The 20,104-nt window shown below is 40.0% G+C and overlaps 2 protein-coding genes across 3 annotated transcripts; both read left to right on the top strand.

Moving 5' to 3' along the window:
* Positions 1 to 4,997: 4,997 nt before the first annotated feature.
* LOC119557138 (proton-coupled folate transporter) lies at positions 4,998 to 7,637 on the top strand. 2 transcript variants are annotated; one of them, XM_037869724.1, is made up of 10 exons: positions 4,998 to 5,415; positions 5,480 to 5,589; positions 5,643 to 5,793; positions 5,850 to 6,033; positions 6,241 to 6,698; positions 6,758 to 6,894; positions 6,953 to 7,142; positions 7,199 to 7,246; positions 7,304 to 7,412; positions 7,499 to 7,637. In XM_037869724.1, exons 1-10 carry the CDS (start codon positions 5,301 to 5,303, stop codon positions 7,560 to 7,562), a joined length of 1,566 nt encoding a protein of 521 aa, XP_037725652.1. In that variant the 5' UTR covers positions 4,998 to 5,300; the 3' UTR covers positions 7,563 to 7,637. The 2 variants fall into 2 exon arrangements, with proteins under 2 accessions (XP_037725652.1, XP_037725660.1); XM_037869732.1 differs by having other exon boundaries at positions 7,474 to 7,637.
* Positions 7,638 to 9,519: 1,882 nt separating this feature from the next.
* Positions 9,520 to 17,034, top strand: LOC119552629. The gene is made up of 4 exons (XM_037862308.1): positions 9,520 to 9,874; positions 14,912 to 15,403; positions 15,980 to 16,067; positions 16,175 to 17,034. Exons 1-4 carry the CDS (start codon positions 9,760 to 9,762, stop codon positions 16,368 to 16,370), a joined length of 891 nt encoding a protein of 296 aa, XP_037718236.1. The 5' UTR covers positions 9,520 to 9,759; the 3' UTR covers positions 16,371 to 17,034.
* The last annotated feature ends 3,070 nt before the right edge of the window (positions 17,035 to 20,104 follow it).

Below are 20,104 nucleotides of genomic sequence, written 5' to 3'. Positions count from 1 at the left end.
AAATGCAGAGACAATGAAAGTGAAAGCCAGAGAGCCGGGATTTTTCAGTTTCCACTTTTACAGCTTCACTCGGCAGCTACCAAGTACTCGAGAAGTCAGTAGAGAACTTCACTTTGGCTCGAAACTTCTGCCAATGGAAGCTGGGCACCTGGTAAGTGCCGAAACCCTGCACTTTTTATTCGAGAACTATTTGCTTTTATTCCGGCAGCAGCAATCATTCGAAAACTAAATTAAATGGTGCCAAGTGGAATGAAATGATTTGGAAGGTTTCGGGTTCGACCTTTAAGGCTGCTCATCAAATACACGACATCCTTTTGTTGGCCAAGAACTACATTTTAAATTAGTCGTGCCTAATACCATTGGCTGTCCTTTTCGAAATGGCTTAGTGGCAAGTGCCGTGCGATTTCAAATCAATTTCTGCCGCAAAGTGCACTCTTGAATGAGAGCTCCTAAGCCGATTACCGCCAATAGCGACCAACTGTGGCACATAACTAAGCTGTTTGAACAGGCACTGTGTTGCCTGTTACCTGTTCTGTGAAGGTGCATACAGTAAACTAATTGTTTCTAAATAATGCAGGTTTTCCGGGAAACAACGTAAAGGGAAAGGGGAAAGTAAGAGGATTGTCAATAGAGGTTGTTAAAGGTATTATTCCGTTTAAGCAAACCTTTGATTATGGTGATAGAAAGGGAATAAAAATATAAAGGCTTACAATATTTTGAACTTGAATAAAAAAGAAAATATGAAGGTGTCTAAAAGTATGCCATAATGGATGTTCATCTCTTCACTGCATACTTTTAGGCCCAATTACAAATGATTTTAAAACTATAATTTCTGTGGCATTTCTTAACTCTTTATTTTTTTTGGCATTTCCTATTATTGTATTTTGTTTTTGGCAAGAAAAACTTTAAAAACAAAGGTTCCTTAAATTTATTAAATCTTATTTTTGCCCATTTCAACGTTTTAATTCACCTGTTAGCACTCGCATTTTTTGCGCATTTTAGAGAGCACACCCAAAAGGATAGGCGAGGACATGTGCAACTATTAAAAATTATTTTCTTTTGCGCATTCCTGTGGGCGTACGGCAAAGTATTTTATGATTCGAATTTCGAAACGTGCAAATGGCCAGCCTGCAGGACGAGTCGGAGTCGGAGTCCCTATGAAAGCCATTCCTTTGGACATATAGAAGAGCCGTATGTGCGGCTGATATTCCGTACGTGCACCCACAACATGAACCCATAAATATGTATTGATTTTCCATTCTCCTTATCGCCGGTCGGTTGGAAAAGTAAGGAAAGTCCTCGAGTCGAAGGAGCTTCGACAACGGCAATGGCAACAATGGCACAAGCTCCAAGACAGAGTTATGATTATGAAAGTTTTTTAATGCTCCGAAGCAGGAATGCCCCCCTTCTCACAGCTCGCAAAATGGAAAATAAATGGGAGAAATTTGCCGCAATTTGCGACGCCGTGGAGAGTCACTGAACCGCAAAGCTGCAGAAATGTTGTTTATCAAATATTTATCGCATTCACATACCGCATTTCGCTGGCAAATTGCAGCCAGACATGCAAATGGCGAAGGAATGCAGCCGGCTTACGGACAAAGAAGGACTCCAGTTTCGCTTGTTTCGCCAGTTTCCCATCAGAAATGAGAAATTGCCTGTAATCCGAGTGAGACATGTCTACATCACGAGTTCATTAATTCCCCCGGAATATACTGTTCGCAGTCGTACTCCCCGAACTTGGTAGAACCCATATGTTTCTGCTCCATTTGGCCTGACTAATGGTCTAAATTCGCCCGATTCTGCTGCCGGTGGCATGTGGGCTCCATTCTGCGTACTGCGTGTCGAAAATTGTGCAAAACGCTCATAACAAATTTGTTAGATGTGCGGAAATTTGTCAAGAGCACTTGCCACAACAAACAAACATGCGACTTACCGCATGTGTGGCATTGCGTCCTCCCGAATTTGTATCAAATTTAATGGGCATAACAGGCGAGTATCAGATGAGCTATGGATCCAAAGTTTTCACTCAAAGCAAAATTATAAAATGTAGAAAATCAATAAAAGTTTTCAAATGGAATAAAAAAGATAGGGTATATTTTTCAAAATTTATTTTATTTAATAATACTCTTTTATGTGCTTGTAATATTGATATAATTTATTTACTGTCTGTGATTTTCAAATATTTTGTACTGCAGTACTGTCAACATTTTTGTCCCTGTGCTGCCTCAACCAAAACATAAAACAATGAATACTCGGATTTATACACTAATTGAATAATATGTATACAATCTTCACGGGTGAGTTATTTGCGGAAAAATTATGGCCAGCACAATAACAAAATGTGATTTCAGCTGCAGCGCCGGGCAGCCAGAAACTATGGCCAAAGGCACTTGACCAGGCAATTAAAACTGCCAAAAACTAATGCCACCGCAAAACTACGGTTGCCAGTTTTATGGCTGCCAACTGGCCGCGAAACCCACTCGAAATGCTCGACAATGTGCCAGCGAAATCGAGTGACTGTAATTTCGCAAAAAGTGAGATGCGAAATCCCCAGAACCAATTAAAAACCATCGGGCGATCCCCATCGAATCGAAATTTATTATCAAACAAATGGGCAGCAGCTGCAGCGGCTTAAGCCGGCTTATAAACTTTGGGGCGCTAAGCCTTTCCGGCCTAATTGTAAGGGACACTTGACAGGCAAAAAGGACATCAAAAAAGGTATTTTTTAATATTTTAATTGGCAAAAAGGCAAATTAAAATTGTCGCCCACTGCGGGGGAAAAAAATTTAATATTACAAAAGTGCGGTGGGAGATTGAAATTAAAAGGGTTAATGAGCAATTGAAACTGTATGAAAATCAGGGTTACCTGGTTATCAGAAAATCCTATGGAAATTTCTGTACATTTGTTGCTTTAGAGATTATAGATATAGCGTTAAATAGAAGCCGCCAATATCTTATCTTTAAAAGTCTTATCTGATTTTATGCTACTGAATACAGATTCCGAGCTCATTTTGGCTTCAAGTGCCTACCAATAAAGTCGCGATTCTGTGGTATTTTTGTTAGGAAGCAGACACATTCATAAATCATCCGAGAAAGTGAAACTTGGGAACATTCCTGGGTACTTGCGTCCCTTTTGCCATTTCATCTCGGAATAATTAAAGCAAACAGAACCGAATTTGTGCACGTGCTGCGTTTAAGAAATTGCTTTTCCCTCCATTCTCTGGGGCGCTCTTGACTTACCCGACTTTTCTGGCCTTTTATGTTTTGGCTGGTGTTTCCTTTCAGCCAGCCCCCATATATTCATTCTTTTTTTAATTTTCGCCCGAGTTTGCACAAGTTGTTGCTGTTCTGTGTGTTTTTTGTGTCAACAACACAAAGCCGCACACATCGTGAACAGTTGGCCCATTCCCATTCCCATTCCCATTTCCATTCCGGTTTTTATGTTGCGCAACGCAATCCAAGACAATAGTTGCACGAACTTAGCATGTATGTTGCACTGCAGGACGAAACTCCTTTGGGCATTCATATCTGCCAGTCGGTCGGTTTGGGGTTGGGGCTTAATATGCCCCGCCGGCCCTTTGTTTTCCCGACAGTTTTCCCGAAACAATGAAACGCAAAGCGGAAAAGTTTACAATTAGCTTGTCAACAATGGGGCGGGGCACCCGGCGTATGCGTGATGGCGGAAATCTGCAGCGAACCCCTATTTTCCTATGTTTTTCGGAATATATTCATAATTGCAGCCAGTCTGCTTGGGGCTATTTTATTGGTACAAGTACAGATTTTTGTGTTCCACAATTTAGAGAAAGCTTGTTAGCAGAAGTTTTTGGGAAAAATCCCAGCCCTGATTTTTGACCAAAAATGATAGTTTTTTCGCCAAAAAAATGCAAAACACAGTCCAAATACGACATGTAATACACCCTTAAGCCCGTAATAAAATTTGCAATTGATTGGCATTAAAGTTAAAAAAAAATTTAATTTTAACAATTTTTTGAAAATATTACAAGGGGTTGCATTGCCTTTTTATGAAAAAATGGGTAAAAATAAACATTTTTAGGTTTGAATGCCAATTGATTTAGAATTTCATTACGAGTTCAACAAGGTATGACACTTCATATTTGGAACATGCTTTCGTCGTTTATTGGACAAAAGATGTAAGAAACAGGGACTTTTTGGAGGTATACCAATTCGAGGCCTTTGGCTGTAAACCTTGGAATAAATAAGTTTATCTGCTAAAAAATAACTATTGAACAATTCAAAACAAATCAACTTTAAGAAGGGTTTTTAAAAATCTCCAGAGTAAGCCTTTTTTCAAATATTTCAACTATGCCAAGCGGTTAATGGAAACCGCACGCAGCTTAGTGAATCCCCCTCGCCAAAAACCAAATTGAAACCCCAAAAATAATTGCCAAATTATTTTGGTAAACGTTCTCCGTGCCAAGCTTAAAATCTTTATGCATATTTTATGCCGTGAGCAGCCCCAAATGAAGGGGAAAATAGTGATGTAATAAAAAGCGCGAAATAAGAGGGCAAAGGAGGTTAAGGGGCCAAGGGGTTAAAAGGCACTGGCAACATGTTGCCGGAAGTGTTGGCCTGCAATTTGAACAGGCAAACTTGTTCGCTTTTCTCGGCGGAAAAGACTTTTCTTAAAACTCGCGCGTGTGTGTGTTCTTGTGCCTGTCGGGGGAAAAGTTTTCCAGCATAAAAGGGTTAAGTGCAGAGCCCTGTATTAAGAATTGAGAAAGTTATGCTTGCTTTGGAAAGTTCACACAACAAATATGATGCTATAGCCCTCGCGATCTATTTACAAATTAGTTTTCTACTGATTGTATAAGCCTACGAACTCATGCATTGTAGATTTTATCAAACGACAAACAGGGGGTAGCAAAAAATTCCCCACTAGATCTAATAAATAATTACATACGTACCCACACATCATATAAAATGTATTTAAGCAATTGAACCGAGCTATTTAAATTCAGTTCGTGATCGAAACTCAAATGACATGGAACTCGGAGTTCTGGTCCCTCGTTGCCTGAGTAAATAATAAAATCAGCGGAGCGAAAAATCCGATTCCAGTGTTATTAATTATTAGTTGAAACACGAAACTTGTGCCAAATATATTGTCAAGGTTGAAAAACAAATTATAACAAAGTAATCAAAAAAAATAAAATTAAATAATACGAAGAAGTATTTATTATAGTTTTAAAATGAATAAATAATTCAATTTTTAGTGAGTGGAAACTAGTTAAACAAATAAAAAAAATATATATTTTAATTGGGGTTTTCCAATCGCAATTAAAATGGTGGAAAAGGCTACTTTAGCCCAACTAAAAAGTTTGGAATGGGGGCGTCTGTTCAACATGTTCTATATAGAACCGGTGATTTTCATGCTGTTGTTTTCGCACATGCTGTCAGGTAAGCGGAGGTTTAGATTATAATGATGACATATGAAATAGCTCCAGCACGATCTTCCCATTAGGTACTGTTATGCGCAATCAGTTGATTTTTCAGACCTGCACGGTGATCTATCAGTACAATAAAGCCGACTGTATGCTTTTGGATAGCAAAAACACCACCGCAGAAATACAGGTTTGTTAATACTAAATTTTTTAATAGTTATTTAACTTAGTCAGGAACTATAGGCCATTGAAACGGAGCTTCAGGCATATGTGGCCAATATGTTCTTAACCCGAACCCTCTTCGAAAGCATTGTCCCCGCCATTTGTGGTTTATTTATTGGATCCTGGTCGGATCACTATGGACGCAAGCCCCTGCTGATTGTCTCCATGGTTGGTGAGTTGTTAAAGGATTTCGTTTGCCGAAGAGGTAGTAAGACGTTTTCCTCCTAGGCTTTTCCGCTTCTGCCCTGCTCTCGTCTGCCATTTGCTGGCTGTCCAGCTACTACATGGTTAATCCCTGGTGGTACACCTTGGCAGCTGTGCCCCACTCCCTGCTCGGTGGCTTGTGTGTCTTTTCGGTGGCTGCCTTTTGCTTTATTACGGACACAACCGACATGAAAACCAGACCCTACAGGTGAGTGTCACCTATTGTTAGCTAAGCCCAGGGACAAAGGAATGTGACAAGCTTTAAGACTTTATTCTCGGCCATTTATGGTGCTAAACTCCTAAGGAAGTTGGAAGGGATTTTTCAAAATGGTTACAAAAAATGTTTCATTATTATACGTTAGTAAATCATAGAAAAATTTATTTAAACTTAAATTGAATAATTTATTATTTCCAGAATGATCTTCATGGAGTTGATACTTTTCGTGGCCTTGACAAGTGGTTCGTTGTTATCCAGTTTTGTTTATGCAGCCACAAGTGCTGCCTTTGTACAGAGTGTATCGTGCCTAATCATAATTATGGCCACCCTCTTTATTATTTTCTACCTGCCCGAAAGTTTGGGAATGTGTCCAGATAAGGACGAAGTTCCCGAGAAGGAAAAGGAAGTTGTTGTGACAATTTCAGATCAGAAAGTGAGTGAATTGTCAACTGAAACATTGGAGAAACGCGACGAACCACCCAAGTATGAGACCATAGAAAAGCCTCCTTTGGAAGACAAAGAAGACAAGGCTGGTCTGTTCAGTATTAAACACGTTAAAGATATGTTTAGCACCTGCTTTAAGAGGAGGGAAAATAATGCCCACTCCATCATCTGGTTGGTTACTTTGGCCGGCTTTGTCTCGATTTTCGTTGCCGGTGAGTCTGCTTAAGTTTGCCTGGCAGTTCCAGTGATTGAGGTGATGATATCCTTGCAGATGGCGTCATGACTGTGATGTATTTATTCGTGCGTCAGCAGTTCCATTTCACAGTGCGTGAGTTTACTATTTTTGAGACAGTCAGCCAATCAGTGCCCATGCTGGGAGCTCTTTTGGGCATTCTTATTTTGAGAAAGGTAATTTACTAAAAATAAAATATATCAATATAATAAATTTGATTTTGTATATTTCCAGCTTTTTGGAATGTCTGTGGTGTCATTGGCCTTGCTGTCGTTGTTCTCTGAGATCCTTAGCAATATTGCCAGAGGATTTGCCTTTCTACCTTGGCACTTGTACATATCTGTGGTACTGGGAGTCTTTCGCTCCATCCAGGGACCCATGTGTCGCACGATTGTATCGAATATAGTACCCTCTTCCGATACGGGTAGGTAATAATTGGGAAAAACAACCTCCACTTAAGTTTTTCTCTACTCATCACAGGTAAACTGTTCGCAATAGGCAACATAGTACAATCATTCGCCCCTTTTGGTAAGCTGTAATACCCTTGGTTCTTTAACCATCCATCATATTCAATATTATTTCCAGTCGCCGCTCCCCTTTACACGGCCATCTACAAGAGCTCCCTGGCCAGCAATCCTGGCGGATTTAATTTCCTCAGCGCCGCCTTCTACTTAATAGCGTTTATCCTCATTGGGTGAATATAGCTGCCATCTAACTATCGTCACGCCAAATGATTCTGAATAAATTTATTGCAGCTGGGTGATGCGAATTAAATTCAAGCACCGAAAGTTCTACGCCGAGACGCTCAAGTAGCCAAAGTAAACTGAGTTTCCATCAATATTGATTGTGGCCAGTTTGCCAACTTTTTAGAGCTTTGTTTATGCCCAAGTCGAAAACTTTGTGTGGACAGCATTAAATAACTGGACTTATATAGTACGGAGGAGTTTTCTCTGTGTTTCTGGCTAATTTAATTTGCATACCGCACGGGGAATTATCAACCATTTCAATTACATTGTGCTGAAGGATTAACTAATCGAATTCCAAAATGTCATGTCACCCGATGGCCAACAGTTTATCGAACTATTTTATTACATCAACTGGACATAAGTGACTACTTTGGCATGCATTTTCAACGAAATTGGATCTAATTGCCGTCCATGTGTAATGCTTTGTTGTGGTTATTATTATTTCTGGTCCAGGGTCCTGTATCCTTCGTCCTTTGTATTTGTTGTTTTGGCGCTGCAGGGAGATGGGGCCATGCCTTATGCATGAGCTTTTAATAGTGCATAATTTATGGGGCAAAAGTTTGCGCAGCATATTTGCAAAGTTCAAACATATTCGGAGAATCGGACGTACATCGTTTGGATTCATTTGGATTCGTTGTGACTTTGGCACGTACAACATGAATTCGTAATGTCGCCAATGCCAAAAGTTCACGGGACCCACAATTTGCAGCAATTTGAATTGTTAGGCGTCAGCCCCCGATGATTAAATATTAAATTGCGACTCTATTATGCGCACAAAGGTATGTCGCATGTTTGGGGTCGACTTCCTGCTCCACGTGGCCACATCCACATCCACATCCAAACCCCGGCAATCAGTATCGGGTTAACCTAACCGAAACCGAATCCGAATCCGAGCCATCAAATCACAGTCTTGTCTGCGGAAAAGCATTTGTCGTGCGGCATTAAAGTCGAGGGTGCTTGAAAAACGCTTTAATGCCGCCGCGCGTGCAGCAAATAAACGAATTCGCAGGACATGAACTCTGCACTTGCACTTGGGGCGGAGGGAAACCCCAGCCCTCGAACACGCCAACTTGATGGGATGTCTTTGTCTTACCAAACGCGTTAACCATAAAGGGGAAAACTTTGATGCGGATGCATGTGCCGCCAGCTGTTAAGCGCTCGGCATTTCCGCTCTTTTTCACGTCACCAGCACTGATGGAAAAATGTCATAAAAACGAGTGCTGAAAAAGGAAATACTATTTTTTTAAACTACATACACCAGTGTTACCAGAAAACCAGTTTAAAAAAATTATAAAAAAATATATTTTAAAATAATTTATAATCTTTTGAAGTGCAGTATGATATAACTTTCATAATTGCTATATATTATTTAAAAATTATAAAACAAATGATTTGGATAAACAAATTTGTTGGCTAGTGGAAAACTATTGATTGATGATTGTAATGCCAATGTATTATACAAAATATTTTTAAATGGCTGATAAACCCTGGGAGTAAATGAATAAAACTTTAGATTATTTGTAATTCAAGGACTCAATTTTATTCTTCTTCAATATTCTTATTTTAATAAATTTTTTTGTAATTTAGTTAAAAACACTTTTTTTTCTCCCAGTACACAAAAGTAGTCAAAGATGCTGTCTAATTGAGCCAGTCAGATAAGACGCACATAAAACTTTAAACAGGACAACAAAGTAGCCACCACTTCCGGTGCTCCGATGATTGATGGCCATTTTAGTGGCTCGAAGTCGACGGCCATGGCCAGCTGATCCCGTCCACACGGCGCATACGTAATCGTTTATTAAACAAAGCAAATTATGAGCTGCCAGCGGGCCAAACAACATGCAAGTGTTGACGAAGGTCAAGTTTGGGCTTTGGTTGAGTTTTCCAACTACCAAGCGTCAAAAGAGCAAAAGAGCATTGGTTGTAACGTAAGTCCTTACGTTATTACGTTATAAAGAGAAAACTCTCTCCATCAGATGGTTATTTTCGCTCTCATTTTCCTTCGGCAGCTATAAAATCCGAGGACCCAACCGAAGTCGGGTTAGTTTGCTGAAGACTTCCACACATAACGGTCGCCAGTTTTTCCGGAGTTTTCCGACCCAGCTTATCGTGTCGCGAGTCTCATTTTCCGTAGCCCTCTTATCAGCGCAAAAAAGGCTTCGCGTGGAAATGCCGTCGGTGGAAATGCAGCTGGCATAATTCGTTGCCTACTTCAGGGCGCTGCAACATATCAACTGGAATTTTCCGGACAGCTCATTTATCAGGATTAGGATCCCAGCCCGCACACCTGCAATCATGTTTTGGATTTTACGGCGCACCGGAGCCGCCAACTTTTTCAACTCCTTCAACAACAACTGCAGCTTTTCCAAGAGCAACTCGAACGGCGGTAATCACAGCAACAGCACACAAGGTGAGTCCCCAACACCTGGGCCCCGGCAATCAATTAGTCCAGTTCACCCCGGCGAAAGTCCGCCCTCAATTAGGATAATTCATCAATAATTAGCGGACTAATCAGATTAAGTCTCGAACTTGTGCGTAAGTCGACCATAAATAGCTAAGGTCCTGATATGGCGTCGTAATGTGTTTATTGGTGAGAAAATTTAACAAAGAGTATTAAAAGAACATTAATAGCATTCCTAATAAAAATAATATTCAAAAATTGTCACAAAAAAATGTATTATTTTAAGACAATATTTATTTTTTCATCTTTAACTTACCCCGTGTTTATGCTAAAGTGTAATGTCGTACTTAAAATTTTCTGCATTATTTTTCAATAAGCTTACAAGTAATTTGTACCCAAAATCTAATTCAGAAAGATCTTTTATCAAAAGCTTTAGTTTGTTTTGCATCAAGAAAAGAAAAGCAATCGCGTATCACTTAAAATTGATTGATTTTAAATCTGCAGTTCGCATCTTCCCTGTAATCAATTTAACTACAAAATGTCAGTCATGAAAATAGCATTTCACTGAAAATATCATTTATCATACTTAAATCAATTATCCTCTAAAGGAACAGAATGCTTAATCGTTCTGAAAACCAAATGGTTTCCGGTGACAATCTGGACTAATCACAGTTGCAATTCACATTTTCCCATAAAGACTTTCTCGCAGTCAATTGGCCGATCAATGTTTTAGGGGAATTCAGATTTCCACGAATTGCCCGATTCTAATGCCAGACATGTTCCAGTCTAGTCCTGGCATTTATTCATAAGCCGAACCCCCACTTGTTATCAAAACAAGTTAATTAAAATTCCCGAAATGACTTGTGGAATATAGGCTCCAAATATTCGCATTGCCTGCATACTCCCCATTGTTAGTCCTTATCTGTGCCGTGTGGAAAAGCGGGAAAGCCTGGGGAAAATTTGGGGAAAAACCAAGTAAAGTAAATAACACCGAGGCCCTACAACCCACGTAATAATGAGGCTTCGCACGTGTGTGTGGAGCAGAAAACGTGGTGCGGATGTGACTGTCGAAAAGAAAACTCTTTGGGCCTTCGGTCCCAAGATGCTTTTGTCTAAGCGCTAAGTCTTGCACCATCCTAGAAATGCTGGGGGAAAAACAAAGGAGGGTTCCGGGCGAGGATTTCCCCCAGGCTGGCAATTGAAATTTTGAGTTGTTTTTGATGTTTTCCCACGCAAGCCGGAGCACTTGCCATTTCAATTTTCCCATTCTTTTATTTTAAAGCCAAGCTGGATACTCAATAACCTTTCAGTAAATAGAATAACATACCTCCTCCCCTCCGCATCACTTAAATAAAATGTTGTGCACCTATATTTACCCACTTAAAAATATTATATGATTATATGTGCAAAAAACAAGTCATGTTAATGATATGCAAACATTATCATAGCCCCAGAAATATACATACATTTGTACCAGCATTTAAACTTTATTGTTAATTAATTAGCAGAGATGCACGTTTTAAATTAAAAGCAAACACGGCCAAAATGCAATTAAAATGTTAATCACGAGTTTTAAATTATGTTTGCTAACTTTCTTTGTTTTCCCGCAAAACATGATAGTTTTTGGCAGTATTGATTTTCCTGATTGAATTTGCTATTCGCAAATCGCAAACTTTCAATTATTTGTGCGAGTCACTATGTTTGGAAAATGGCAAGTGCATTATATGGGATGTTTACTCTACGGAACAGCTGTGCCATATAAAGTTACTTAAAGGGCTTCTTGCATTTGATTTACTACTGGCAACAGATGTTGCTGACTAGAAAAACAAGTGGACTTCAGTTCGTGACGCCCACTTAGGATCCCTACATAGAAGTCTCGCCTTGATAAGAAAAACAAGGAATATTTAATTAAATTCCTCGATAAATGCATCAAAATGGATATGCAAACAATGTGCTTAATGCCATGGCAATAATTGAAAAGCTTTTTCGCACACTTCGCAAATTGTCATTATTCACTTTGCAAATTCACAAACATTTATGACATTAATAGCAGCCACCATTTTTTCCCAATCACCCCTGGCAGGCGTGAAATTTAATCGTTAAAAATTTAATTTGCCAACTTTTGAACAAACCAACAAACAACAAAAACAAGACGACGCCCTTAAGCTTTTGTCAACATATGTTTTGTTGTTGTTGTGGAAAAGGGGGCGGGGCCGTGATTTATGTGTGTTATGCAAATTCTGGGCAACATATTGCTGCGGCATTAACCGATAATTATGACAGCCATTTGTCATTGATAATAATGCGTTTGTGCATTCAATTTGTGAGTCCTGTGCGGCAAAATTGTAAAACAAGTAATGGCAATTAGCATTTGCCGAGGCATGTGGTTAGGGGTGTGATGATTGTGTCCAAGTACAGATAGCTGCAAAATAATAGCATGGAAAAGATACACCAATTTAATGATGTTTTTCTTACAAATTCATTAATCATTTTTATTTGTTTTTCATTTACTTAGAATATTCAGATTACAAAAAATATTTTTTTTAAGAAATAATAAGCAGCAGTGTAATTAAAATGTAAATACTAAGTGAGTATAGCTCAGACACTTATTATAAATTTAAGGTTTTAAACAGTTAATATTAAAGAACAAGGACATGGACTTTTACAACGAATGAAAATGCTTATCTCACTTTTAGAACCCGAAAACCAAAGAAATATTCAACAACAAATCACATCCTGTTTATAAAAATATTTAATGGCATACTTTTAAACACCTTTTTATTAATATTTCATCTTTAGCTCTGAAGATTATTTCTTATTGTAATTTTTCTTTTGTAAAAATGTTTTTCTGACTATATTTCTTGTGTTCTTTCTATTATTTTGAGTGCAGCTGTGTGTTTTTCAGCCAATTAGCTGGGGGTGCTGCAGCATGTCTGTTTGGTTTTTCGCATTTTTAGAGGTTTGTTTGCCTTGGTTTTCCACGCTCTGCTCACTGGCCATCAAATGTGGCTCGCTTGAGCTGCCGGCATCATTAGTTCGTGCTCTTGGCCAGACATCAGAAATAATAACAACAGCGGGGCAAACAAAATGTATCATAAATTACGGTTGGCATTCGGCCAGGCTTCGAAAACGAGTGTGTATCCCTGAACCCAGCATGGGAAGAATTATTAGGCATTTATCTGGCGTATTAATAACGCCGGTCCTGTCTTTCCAGCTTTTCTCAGGCCATGATTTATATATGCTCGCCGGCGGGCGGCATCATTTGTAATAATTTGTGCTGTAATTCTAAAGTAAAATCGAGAGAAACTTTTATCTTTCGAGATTACGAGACCGGGGCAAACTTTAAGCCCTTAGTCATAAATTTCCATCCAAGTCGCCGAGCAGCAAACATTGTGTTAAATGTTTCCCGCTCTCTGCGGTCCACAATTTGGCGATAAAATTGAGTTTTAGTTTGCCGCACGGTCTGCCGCGTTTTTGACAACACTCTGGACTGACTTTCCCCCAGCTTTTTACCCCATCCGTCATATTCTGCGAATGTTTGCTCCCCATATGCGCGTTTTATTTCCTTTTTTGACACACTTTTAATATTCATGGTCGGTTTTCCCTCGGCAGCCACAATAATAGAAGCTATTAATGGTTTTTATATGTGGCTTAATAACACAGTAGCCACAAGTCTTTAAAAAGATTTGCGAACTTAATTTGGTGAGTGAGTGTGGTAAATAAAAATGTATAAACTTTTAAAACGATTTATCAATAAAATCCTAAGCAACTTACCATTTATATTTGGAATACCATTGCTATTTAATGCCAGCTGAAATTTAAAAATCAAAGCACCACAAAGCTTAAAGACTTTACTCCATCGAAACGTGCTTGAGCACTTTAACTTTAGTCTATTCGAACATTTAAAGGCGATTAAGCCGTCCGAATTGCCAATTTCGAGTCGTCACGTATACGCACTGTTGAACGCGATTGCAATTAAAGCCAGCACAAAGACGAGCCCACATAATGAGCTGCTAATGGGAGCTCGAACGGCTAGTGTGCCATAAAAATCCAGGGGCCCAGTCAGCACACCATCTATTTTTGGGAACCGTAAATAAAGACTTCGCAGGATCTCACCTCCATTCACTATATTTATTGTCCTTCCCTCCCAAAAATCACACACAATGCACAAACAAAGCCCGCAATAAATCTCATTTTATCACTTCGAAACTTCGAGGACATGCAGGCAAAAACAAGGAAAACGGAAACTTTTTGTCTCAACGGCAGGGCTCTGTAAATATCAAAAGCGGCACAAAGGCCTCCATAAATTGTCTGATGCATTGAGGAACATTTCTCAATTTCCACGCCGAGCAGTAACAAAGAAAGTTGCCCGGGAAGCGGAAACAAAAGTTGTGCACTGGAAAAACTAATGCATTACAGCGAAAATATGTTAGGGACTTTCTGACAGCACAAGCATTTTAAAAGCAATCAAAAAGCGATTGTGATTGGGTTGGTTTTTCTGGGTAACTGCGATTCATATTTAAAATGAAATATGATCTTAGTGCGGTAGAGGTGAGAGAACACTTTAAAGATTTCATTTTTAATTTAATTGTTTAAAAACTTAAACTTTAATTTGATTGAAAAAGTTCCTGCACTAGATTTAAATAACTTTTTAACTACGAAAAATCAGAAACACACCTTTTAGTACTCGATCCGTATGACTCCCAAGTAGTTGCATCTATAGATATATAGATACAACCAAGTTTTTATTCACCATCTCTGAATTTATCATTAGAAATTCGTTTCAAATATGTTAGTTCAAAATAATCAATACAAATGACACACATTTTTTACATTTCCCCTACATAAAATAAATAAAAGAAATACCCGCATATGGTAAGCCATAAATAGAAGCCTCCTGATGGGCAAAATAAATCCACAGAGCTCTTTGAAAAAAAACAGCCCCTAAGGACTTTCGCTACATATTCACCAGAATGTTTTATCAATACGAGCAGGCTTTTATTTAGCAAAGTTTTTCATGCATTTTTCCACCTCATTTTGCGGCAGACAAATATGTGAAGCGGCCCCCACGGAAGGCATATGGACGCCTGAGTGCCGAGGCCGATGATGCCGTGTCTCTCGGCCACAAAATCGATGATCCGTTCGATGAGCTAGACGACTTTGAAATGCTGGCAGCGCACTCCGGCACAGCTGGCTGTAGCGGCCATGCCAACAACGAGCCGCCAGGTGAAGCCAATGGCAACGTCAGTGTCAACGGCGGTTCAGGTTCAGGATCGGGCCCGGGATCTGGATGCCGGGGCGGAGGATTGGGGAGCGGCAATGGCAACGGGAACGGGAGCCTGTCGCCCTGCACGGATGCCGATTGCCAGGGCAACTACGAGGTGGAGAGCGCCCTCTGCCAACTGGGCCTGTGCCAGGCGAAGGGGAAGACTTCAAAGGACCTCGGTGCAGGGAGCACGTCAACATCGAAGGAGATTAACGAAAACACAATAAGTCGACTGCATGCACTGGCCATGGCCGACGATGATGATGACTACGGTGAGTGCCAGGTGGCAGGTCCGCAAAGGCTTCTGAAAGTCAAGTAAACTATGAAAGAAAACTGCATGTACATTTGGATTGGGTTTTAGGAAGATTCGATTTCCCTTCGTCCCTTGATATAACATTAAAAATTGAAATACTTTATATATATTTTTTTAACACTAAACATTCTGTAATTTATTGAATTTTATCAAGAAGACATACAATTCCATTTATACTAAAGTTTATTTAATTACAAAAGTAATATCTCATCTAGATCATGCAATATAAACGAACCAAAACGCGAATTCTTGAGAAAAAGGTTATGTTGTTTTATAATCAAGTACAAGTATACAATTACAAAGTAATTTAATTATTAGCAGGCTTAATAGATTATTAATGTGCTATTTTAACAAATGAATGTTCAATATTCTCATATCCATTCCAATTAGTTAAAGAAAATCTATGAATAGTTACGTTTTTGTTTGTTAGGGTTACTTGTTGGTTAAGCATATTTTTATTGAATGACTGCAAATATCCCCCATATCAGAGGACCCACTGTTCCGAGTTCTTGCTACATATTCCCCCAATTTCCAGACGAGTCACTTACCTGCAACGTGTGCGACCGGGCTTTCCATTGTCACCGTCAGCTGGCCTCGCACCAGCAGAAGAAGCGACACTTCGGGTAAGGGAAATGCACTTAATTAGGCTAGCTCTCACTTTTCATCTACTCTCTCGCCTTTCTTCCGCCTTTTCCGGCTTTTCCTGGCGATTTCCCGGCCGCTCCACCAGTTGCAGTGGCTGCGACAGCCTGTTTCCCTCGCTAATGCTGCTGGAGCACCACAAAGAGGAGTTCGAGCACTGGAGCGACGAGGAGATGGGTCGGCGGGTCTGCTGCCGGCGGAACAGGTGCGATGACGACTATTTCACGGACACCGACTCCTTCATCAGCGACGCGGAGAGCGAGGATCTGGAGAGGCTGTTGTAGATACCGGACACCGGACCGAAGGATGGGAAAGTGACTGAAGGGATGGCGAGCGCGGGGGGCAGGACCGGATTCGAACCGACCCAGCCGAAAAGTAGCCAGCCGTCCATCCCCATTAATGCTGGGCGGAATGTCCTGCGGCGCCGGCTGGAATGGAGGGACTTTTTCGGGAGGACAACGGACTGGGGAACTGGGACTTGGGTGCTCCGCTTCTGATGAAGATTGACACGCGGGGCGGACCGCTTGTCGCCCTAATGAAAATGAATTAAACCCCAATCTGGCTGAACGCAAAGCCGCCAGCCAAACAATGAGAAATGTTGGCTAAAACCCAACCCAACCAAAAACCAAAAAGGGAAAAACAAAATAGAGACGCCAGCGCAAGATTTAAAATACTTGCGACTGTACGTTGTCTGTACTTTTAGAGTTCAACTACGAGAGACCCTCGTTGGGGGTCTAAAAACCAAGTTATAAGTATATATATAAATGTAAATGTATATCTCTGTGTGTGTATATTGAGCTAGTCGAATACGAAACTCCATAAATGGAAGTCATATCATTATATGCATATGTGCAGGCCCCAGAACAAATGCAAAACTATTTACCAGAAAATGAAACCCAATGGAAACCCAATGTATTTTTCAATAAATAAAGCCGTGCGAAACCGAAAGCCTGTTCAGCAATCTGTACTCGCTCATTAAGAATCTCATAAATTTCCAATTATTATTGCCGGACACTTAAGGAAAATGGCAAGCAATTAAAATTTCAGATTTCTCCTCCTGAGCCCACGAGTTCGCCACAAAATCGAGGGACCGGACAAACAAACACAGGAACACCCAGAAAATAATAATGCCCCGTGGACATTTCTTAAGTTATTCAGCGGGCGAAGCGGGGTTTATTGTGGCATCATTAAAACTTGATTGACTTGATGATGAGCAAATGAAGTGGGCGAAATCAGCGCCGTGCTTTTGTGGGCCGAAACTTTGCCCGCCTTCAAGGCCATTTGAGCCCGCTCGCAAAAATAATTTCCGCCGCAAAAGTTCAGCATTAACCTTGAACGAGCTCCTCTAAGTACTGTACATATTTGCTAATGTCTATCGCATTCTGGTAAGCAATTTTCCTTGGCCAAAAGGGTTCATATTTCGCTTTAATGGCCATCGAGCTGCGATAACTGTTTGGCACGAACATTCTGAGGGAAATAAGGGGAGTTCTGTGAGTTTTAATAACATATCAGAATTTTCTGTTTTTTATATTTAATTTTTTTTGTGGAAAGCGAAAAGCGGTCAAAAGTTAATACCTTTGACTGTTAATAAACCCATTTATAAAGCTGCAACAAATATTTTTATTTGGTAGAGCGATATTTACCCACAAAAACCATAACCTGGATGCTTTTTCACACAAAAAGTATTGTTTTAAGGATGTAATCAAATTAAAGCATTTAAATTTGAATAATGTTTAGCTTTTCCTTTGAGCAGCTTAGGGGAGTGTGTATTTCAAATGAAATCTCCCTTCCGCTTATCTTTTGGCATGCATTAAACAAAAAAGGAATTGTGTGTTTTGGGTTTTTGGATGACGACTTTCGCCGGAAGAGGAAATCAGCCATCGGAAAAGTACCAAAGGGAGTGGGGGAACTGGGAAAAGGGCACGCATTTTCCCCGAACAGATAAGTAAATTCATTTCTCATGCTCGACCAGAGGAGCGAGTGAACCGGAGGTTGGCCTTGCCCTTGGAACATCCATCGCAGGCACGTAAAGTGGATTAGCACAAAGTTTTCCACCATAATTCCTGCACCGACACTCATTTCCCCACCGAAACCTGATTGATGCTTCAGATCCAGAGAGCTGCGTTCCTAGAAGGCAAGCAAAGGGTTTGGCTAAGGGGATTCGAGGAATCGGGGTACCGGGAATCCTGGGTAAGCATATGTCCAGGACCACCTCGTGTGGACAGCTCATTTGACATTTTGATGGATGCAAAGCCATAAAAGGATCTCCACTCCTGTCTGGTGTAAGCATTAAATTTTGATTTGATTTTATTACGGCACTCGTAAACATTTTATGTGTACATCATACGCACTGTTGGCCAGACATTTACATAAAAGCCAGCCAGCCATTCGGATAGACAAAACCACAGGGCCAGCTCAATGTTTATGTGGCTACATATTAAAATTCGCTTTCCAGAATTAGCATAAACCTATAAGTGTCCCTTTAGCAGATCTTTCTTGTGGGCCAAAGGTCTCTCGCTTTGATCCACCTCAAATTGCATTGCCTTCATTAGTGGCAGTGGGGGGATTTTAGGCTGCAGGAGGAAAATTGTATTTCCAGCGCTTCCGTAAGTCCTCTGACAGGCCATCAAAGCCTCAAACAAAGTGGGGAAGCCCCTGCATTATTATCAGTGCAGCAGCGGAGGGAAAAAACTCGCTTTTTGCATGCCAATCAGGCCAATTTGTAACGTGGCAAATTGAGTTTGAGCCGGCAAGCAGTCTAAGCCCTTTTTCGTGCCTGCAAGGCCGCATGGCAGCAAGGCAACCATTAGCTAATTAAGACGCTCCAAGTCGCCTTGGAGCCACCCACGAAATACACACACATTACGGGGACCACAGACAAAGGACTCTCGGAGGCGCCAGCAGAAGGGAAACTGCGGCGAGCACAAAATTTCACACATAACAAAAACTTTGGAAAACCGAGGAAATGCTGGAAACGGAATAAAAACTATAAAAAAGTGGGAGTAGACTTTTTACACCCCACAGTAGTAAACGAAATTGTGTGAATTGTTGCTAAAGATTTTTCGCCTGAAGTTTCTTTAAACTTGGGTACCCTTATTTATTATTAATAAAATAGAGATAAACTTTCCTTTCAAAATCTGTTAACTGTATATTTTTTGAGGTAACCTCTATTATATACAAAATATTAAGGTGTACTAAGAATATAACGTAAAATAGTAATACAAATGAACGAAGAAAAAATGACCAAAACAAAAGTATCAATTTAAAATGTTATAAGAAACTAAAATATCTTTTCAAATCTAGGATGCCTAGAATTTTGTTGACTGCATAAACATCCTCCACAACTAAACCTCAGATATTTGTTAGTGAAAACAAATTAAAGACAGCAAACTATAGCACATTCCTGAAAAGCATTCACCCTTTTCCCTGCGATTTTCCAAAGCTAGCTAAAATCAAAGGCAACCACAACCAGATATTTTTAGTCTTTAATTTTCGCGGAACAGCGAGACTTGCAAAGTTAATTAAAAACCGCTGACTGTCATCGTCGTTTTGCCGTTTTGTCGAGCGCAGTGCGAATGCGTTAGCAAATGATAATTGTTGGCACGAAGCAGGAACTGTGGCACAATGGGTTAATTAAAATATGCCAAGTCATTGTTCACTGAAAGCCGGGGAGAAAATGAGAGAAGGGTGGTGTGAAAATCTAGTTAAAAGCCAATTTCAATTTTCTCGCACATACGTGTAGGCCTCCAGGGGTTAATTGTGCAGTTGCTAATCAGATAGAAGTGTGTGCAAGAGATCCGCACTGGCGCCTGCAAAAATATAGTGATGGTTTAAAATTATAAGGGAACAAGTCTTAAAATATTGTATTAAATTATATATTTTTTTTTTTTAAAAAAGGCCTAGAAGTATGCAACAAAATTTTAATAATCGGAAAGCCCGTTAGGAAAGGCAATGATATTTTTCTTTGCATACTTTTAGATACTTTATTAAAAATATGTGTTAATGTGTTTTAATATTA

The sequence above is a fragment of the Drosophila subpulchrella genome, chromosome 3R (genome assembly GCF_014743375.2).
Source record: "Drosophila subpulchrella strain 33 F10 #4 breed RU33 chromosome 3R, RU_Dsub_v1.1 Primary Assembly, whole genome shotgun sequence".
In the NCBI taxonomy this organism is placed as follows: Eukaryota; Metazoa; Arthropoda; class Insecta; order Diptera; family Drosophilidae; genus Drosophila; species Drosophila subpulchrella.
Note: the sequence above shows the minus strand (reverse complement) of the source record. Positions and strands in the feature narration are given on the sequence as shown.

Coding starts and splice junctions, on each gene's coding strand:
- LOC119552629 (XM_037862308.1), top strand. CDS start 9,760: ATGTTTTGGATTTTACGGCGCACCGGAGCCGCCAACTTTTTCAACTCC. Junction 15,404..15,979: donor CGACGATGATGATGACTACG/GTGAGTGCCAGG, acceptor CCCAATTTCCAG/ACGAGTCACTTACCTGCAAC. Junction 16,068..16,174: donor CAGAAGAAGCGACACTTCGG/GTAAGGGAAATG, acceptor CCGCTCCACCAG/TTGCAGTGGCTGCGACAGCC.
- LOC119557138 (XM_037869724.1), top strand. CDS start 5,301: ATGGTGGAAAAGGCTACTTTAGCCCAACTAAAAAGTTTGGAATGGGGG. Junction 5,416..5,479: donor GTTTTCGCACATGCTGTCAG/GTAAGCGGAGGT, acceptor TCTTCCCATTAG/GTACTGTTATGCGCAATCAG. Junction 7,413..7,498: donor ATAGCGTTTATCCTCATTGG/GTGAATATAGCT, acceptor ATTAAATTCAAG/CACCGAAAGTTCTACGCCGA.